The sequence below is a fragment of the Diadema antillarum genome, unplaced genomic scaffold (genome assembly GCF_040938485.1).
Source record: "Diadema antillarum isolate AM-2024a unplaced genomic scaffold, OU_Dant_1.0 seq00000203_RagTag, whole genome shotgun sequence".
Taxonomy (NCBI): domain Eukaryota; kingdom Metazoa; phylum Echinodermata; class Echinoidea; order Diadematoida; family Diadematidae; genus Diadema; species Diadema antillarum.
In genome coordinates, this window is record NW_027271262.1 from 2,113,845 (window position 1) to 2,119,803 (window position 5,959).

At 41.5% G+C, this 5,959-nt stretch overlaps 1 protein-coding gene and 1 non-coding gene across 2 annotated transcripts; one reads left to right on the forward strand and one right to left on the reverse strand.

The window, feature by feature from the left end:
- Positions 1–1,042: 1,042 nt before the first annotated feature.
- Trnag-ucc (transfer RNA glycine (anticodon UCC)) lies at positions 1,043–1,113 on the forward strand. Its single transcript has one exon. It is a non-coding gene; the product is annotated as a tRNA-Gly (tRNA).
- Positions 1,114–2,805: 1,692 nt separating this feature from the next.
- LOC139728832 (QRFP-like peptide receptor) lies at positions 2,806–3,957 on the reverse strand. Its single transcript, XM_071639768.1, has one exon. The coding sequence runs from the start codon at positions 3,949–3,951 to the stop codon at positions 2,806–2,808; it is 1,146 nt and encodes a 381-aa protein (XP_071495869.1). The 5' UTR covers positions 3,952–3,957.
- Positions 3,958–5,959: the final 2,002 nt, after the last annotated feature.

Sequence of the window (5,959 nt, forward strand, 5' to 3'; positions counted from 1 at the left end):
TTCATATTCCGTATTCCGCATTTGTTTCCTCCGTAACAATGATGGCGTGGAGTGAGTCTGGAGCTACGACGCAGTAATCATGAATATTCTTCAGCATGTGATACCAGAAATGAATATTTATAGAAGAATTCTGGAAAAAAGACGCTCTTTGACTAAACTTGCTTCCACCGATCAGACAAACACGCTCCTGTGAGAGAAGGATGATAACAGCAATGTCGTCAATCTAAATCTTTCAGAGGCGTGACAGAGAACTTGCTTTTATGATTTGGCTGGGCGGAAGAGACAAGTAGGCCTATAAATACGAAATAGCTAAACAGAGCTTCAATTTTTATTTTATTGTTGTTGCAAGGTTTTGATTTGTCTTTTCTCCTAATAAATATTTCTAGAAATGCTTTTAGGGATGACTATGGAATTGATTGCGTAAGCAAGAAGTGCAGCCCTTTTTAGCTAAAAGCATTCTGTGGCATCAGGTTTGGATGGGTCAGTCTGAGTTGTAAAGTAGTCAGAGCAAAAAAACAAAACAAAACCAAACAAACAAACAAACAAACAAACAAACAGCAAAAATAAGCAAACAAACAAACACGTCATCTGCTCCAATAGTACAATACGGTGCACGGTGTGTTGAATTTAATAGATCATCAATTAACGTTTGCGAACTTCTCGTAAATTCCTAGAAACATCGCTTCCAACTGTTTCGTGCTAATGTAATCTCTGTATATTGATTTGGGAAAAAAAAAGAAGGTTGAGATGGCATGAGTTTTTCATTCCGATGCATCTTTGAGGGGACTATTCTCATTCAAGTGGAAAAAAACCATGCAAACAAACAAAAGTACATGTCCATCAGTATGAAAACAAAAGTGGAGGCTAACCAGTTGTTATACGTTGTTTTTTTATGTGGTCAGTTTAAGTAACACACATTCACACACACACAAACACACGCACACACACACACATACACACATATATATATATATATATATATATATATATATACATACATATGTCGGGTATTCGACCTTGGGTCTGCCTGAACCGCTATGACGTCTCCGTGGCCGAGCGGTAAGGCGTTGGCGTTCCATGCCAAAGACCCGGGTTCGATTCCCGGCGGAGACCAATTTTTCAACTCTCGCGCTTTTCCGAAAAGGAGGAACAGTACGAGGAATAATGATGTCAAAGCTACGCTCCGATTTCTCCTTCCTTTCTCATATCTCACATACATACATACATATATATATATATATATATATATATATATATATATATAATATGCATCTATATCATATTACTGCGCTTGTACATTTATGTTGGTGTTTAGTGTGCATAACGCTCATACAAAGTAGACGAGCCTATGGGATACATACATAACGAAATTAGGGAAGGAAAACATGGACAACAATACTGGTTACTCCCAACTACTACACGCTCACTGTGCACACATACCATACCCACATAAGGAGAAAAAATATCAGCAAAGAAGATTAATCATCATTTACTTGCACGCAAACAGTCAACAATGTTTATTAAGCTGCACGATGAATTTTCGTTTGTATACGCAAAATACTACAAACCGGTTTATACACAGTCATATTCGTTTTTCAATGCTAAAATGTTTTCTTTCCTTTGTCCAACGTGTCCAATGGCAGAACTATAATAGCGTACTTTAAAGTGAGTAGATGTAAATTTCAAAAGTAACATTTTGTTATGTAACGTCGAGATGACTATAGTAAGTGAAATAGATTCGACGACATTAATCTTAGAACATTTTGAAGATGAATTAAGTTATGAAAAAATAGAAAACACCAAAATATAAAATACTCAAACGAAGTGATACAACACTTCGCATCTCTTCTATGTACGCGTGGTATTAAAGATGGTATCAAGCTATCCCCACGGGGCACTGGGAATCTTCTTGAAATAAACAATCCTTTCCAGAAGGTATCAAACCAGACACGTTTCGATGATCATTATTAGACTTTGATGGATTTAACTGTGACGAAATGAGTATCTTTTCCCAGTTAAAGTTTTTCGCCTAACGATATGAATGTTTAAATGTTGTTGATAGTTTGCGGAAACAAGGAGGAAAATGTTAAGCCCCGATGATACATATTTAATACACACAAGTTATGGATTAACAATTGACGACGGATGAATAATTGACGTGCATTTCAGCGGGACCTATATAATCGTGATACCTTTCCCGCTATATTCCCTCTTCAAACATGTCTGTTTTATGTGTTTATCTAAACCTTTGAAGACGTAGTGTGGTTGAACATGCATGCATAATAAAATTATTATGACAGTAATTTGTTTTGGAGTTTTTTTTACTGTAATAGATAGATTAAGACTCCACACTGCAGAAACGACCAAACATCGCTGATGTGTTCTTCAAAAATATAGCTGAAACGAGTCCACTGACCTCCAGCACAGCAAAATTGACAAGACAAATAGACAAAATATGAATAAGTGGTGTAGGCATTTGTTTTTCATAAAATCTCTGTACAAGGTCTGTAGCCATTTCGCAAGTAATGCGGACATGATAAAGCTGCTGAAATGATTTACATTGATAGGATCCGTTTCATATTTTAACACTGTTTCATGATGTCGTTTATCACCTCAACATTTCCACGCTCATAATCGATTGTTAGAGGCGACACCATACGAACACGTGTGTTATCCAGCCTTGACATATTATTACCATCTCTTCGAAGAATATCATGTAGTATCATCGCGTATAATCGTATCGAGTCGTGTCATTCGTCTCCTGAAAATCTGAGGACTGAACTTTCAGCGAGAAAGAGCGTTATGTCATAAAGAGGTTACAACACATGGTTTCACGAGATTGTTGTTCGAGGAGCCTTTCCTGATCACCACCATTCGCCGATGGCTGCACAACACTTTGACGAAGTTCCGCTTGAAGTTGTCGTTGAGGAAGGCATAGACGATAGGGTTGTTGCAGCTGTTGCTGAGGCCGATTAGTTGGACGGTTGCAAGCAGCAGCCGATTGCGCTCACTATCCGCCATGAAGGAGAATTCCCGCATGAGCACCACCACTTGGTAGGGCAGCCAGCAGGCGGCGAACAGCCCAAGAACCATTAGGATCATCTTAATGGCGCGCTTCTTGTAGCGGAGCGAGATGGCGTTGTTCAGTTCGGGATTCCTTGGCACAAAGTCGACCGAAGCTACCGGCTTGCGGATCCACAACTTATGAACCACCTGCAAGTAGAGCACGATCATGATAACCAACGGTGTGACGTACAGCAAGACTACCAGGAGAAGGGTGTAGTGCTTCTGTTGCTGGCGAGTGTTCCAGCGCTCTCGACAAAAGCGATACTGAGTTCCCGTCAAAGGATCCACTTTAGTTTCCAGCTTTAGGACGAAGAGGAGAGGCGAGACGACTGTTGTAGACATGATCCAGAGGAAGCCGAGAAGAAACACGGCGCGTCTCGGGGTCTGGATGACCCTCGACCGAAGAGGATGACAAATTGCCTGATGTCGCTCTATAGCTATCGCCATCATTGTTAGGATACTGGACACCACGCCGACGGAAGTGACGTAGTTGAGGGCCTTGCACATGAAGGGACCCAGGATCCAGTCGACGGTGACGACTTCGATCAGCGTGAACGGAATGCAAAAGACAGCGATCAGGAGATCGGACACGGCTAACGAAGCGAAGAAAATGTTTATGGCCGTCTGCATGTATTTCTTGCGAGTAACCACAAAGATGACCAGCAAATTCCCGCCGAGAGCGAGCACAAAGATTATCGTGTAGCACGTGATCAGAAGAATGTCGGCTGTGGTCGAGAGATCATGGACCATACCATGAAAGTCATAATCATAGAAATCCAGAAAATCTTTCGTGTCAGTCAGGTTCAACAACGAGAGCAAATAATCCAAGCTTTTGTTCTTTAGTTCATCGTGAAAGGAATATGCCATCGCATCTTCCAGCTCCATGTTGTCAGATTTTGACTACCGCTATGATAAAAACTATAACGAAATGTCGCTCTGCAGCCAATTCAAGCTTAAAACACACCACATTTCATGTAAAGCTGATAAATTCAGAAACCTTTTGCTTCTCGGCATAAGCTTACCTATCGTGATGAAGCCTCAGTGTGGCGTTGCTCGGTGTTATTTCGGTGTGAATGTCAACCAAGTGCGGTCAAAGTAAAGCTTGTACATTGATATCCATCACAGCTTACTCGCGACAGCAAAAAGAGAAAAAAAAATAAAGAGAATGGAGTACAGTATGTCCATAACCACAAAGATTTCAGAATATCATTAGTTGCCGGTTACAGTCTGTTGTGTGCTTTGTTAGGATTGACCACAGAGATATACTTTTTCCCACCTATTTAAGAGTTTTGAGGATTTCCACTTTGTTCCGATCTGGTGTTACTGACACACTGCACAGTTTCTTGACGGAACGATGAGGCTTAACGGCGTGATAGATTCACTTGGGGGCCGCATCGCTATATTCTGATGAATGACGCGTAGCTTTCCAGGGGACAGCAAGGGCACTTAGCAAGGATGAAATTCTGGAGCTACATATAATTCGTAAAAAGGATACCGAAAGTACCCCTGAAGGAAGACGTGTGGCTGCCATGCATGCACATCATGACATGAACGAATCTGCATTCTCTGATGCGAAAGATGCGATCAAAAGTCTAGGTGGATCGAGAAGTGCTTTAAGGGAAAACTGTAGGTAACTCACGATATATTTATATGCTAGTGTCCTATCTGCGAGACATCCCTCACGCTACTGAAGAACGTACACGAAGCAACATGCTTAAGACAAATGTGAAACAAGAGAGAGACATCTGATGTCGAGGTGATTGATAATGATGTAAGCTGACGCCCGAGTGTCTGAGATTGAGTGATGTCAACGAATCGCTCGGGAAGGAGACCTTCTGGCGGAACCAGCGGAATTGTCCTACTTACGACGAAACGATGCCGAGTGCCTTTTGTTCGATGAAAACATGGCTGGCAAAATACGGCGACAAATTCTCGACTAATGCGCACTCTTTTACCACAAATCCGTGAGCTCCGGACGCCGAGTTTATAAAAGCGAGGGAAAACTCGCAGAGGTGGTTTGTCGCTTGCGCTGTCAGTTATGGAGGTGGTGCGCCTGTCGACGCGTAATGAGAAAGGGTGACTTGGACTGTCATTGGCTGGCTTCATGACACGGCTGAACACTTCGATCTCATATTCCTCAGTGGCTGATTGGTCCCATCATGGAGGAGTGTCTGCCTTGTATCTGCAGAAGGATAGAGAGTAAAAAGAATTACACGTCATCGAAATTCAACACACAGAGCATCTGGATGGTATTCACTTTTTGAGATTAAAAAAAAGCAAAACAATTTTCAGAATGTAAATCAACACTTCAATTTTAATGGCAGAATTATAAACAGTTCTTGAATTTAGAGATTTTGGTCCTTCAGTCCCTTCTTTAGTTTCTCCCACCTTTCCCTCACATTCTTCGCGCCATCATCGTCTTACATCATTTGTAATTCAAGCCGTGGAGTAATTATAAGAGGGCGATTTATTAAAGTCATGCAGTGGTCACATTCATGTGTATCCAATAAGCTATAAGGCCCCCCACAGAGAAGAAAAAACATCACTGTCATGACTGTGTGGGTGTCAGTGCAAATGTGCTATAGCGCTTGATAATTATCCTGGGGGGGGGGGGATGGCGAGAATGTAACCTGCTGAGTTGATTACGACGTAATCTTATATTGACAAATTGGATCACTTCAAAACCTCACTCAAGACTCACATTTTTCAGCAATAACGGCATTCAATATTGCTAACTCTCTTGGAGGAGTCTCCGCCTTTGAATGTTTCAACAACAGATATATGGGGCTATACAAAATTAAGCAGTGGATCATCGTCGTCATCACCACCATCATCATCACCATCATCAGCTCGACGAATAATTCGCGTGATGGAACAAAAATAGCACAATCTG

What these genes read in the sequence shown, in the direction of transcription:
- LOC139728832 (XM_071639768.1), bottom strand. Translation starts at nt 3,951, where the DNA reads ATGGAGCTGGAAGATGCGATGGCATATTCCTTTCACGATGAACTAAAG.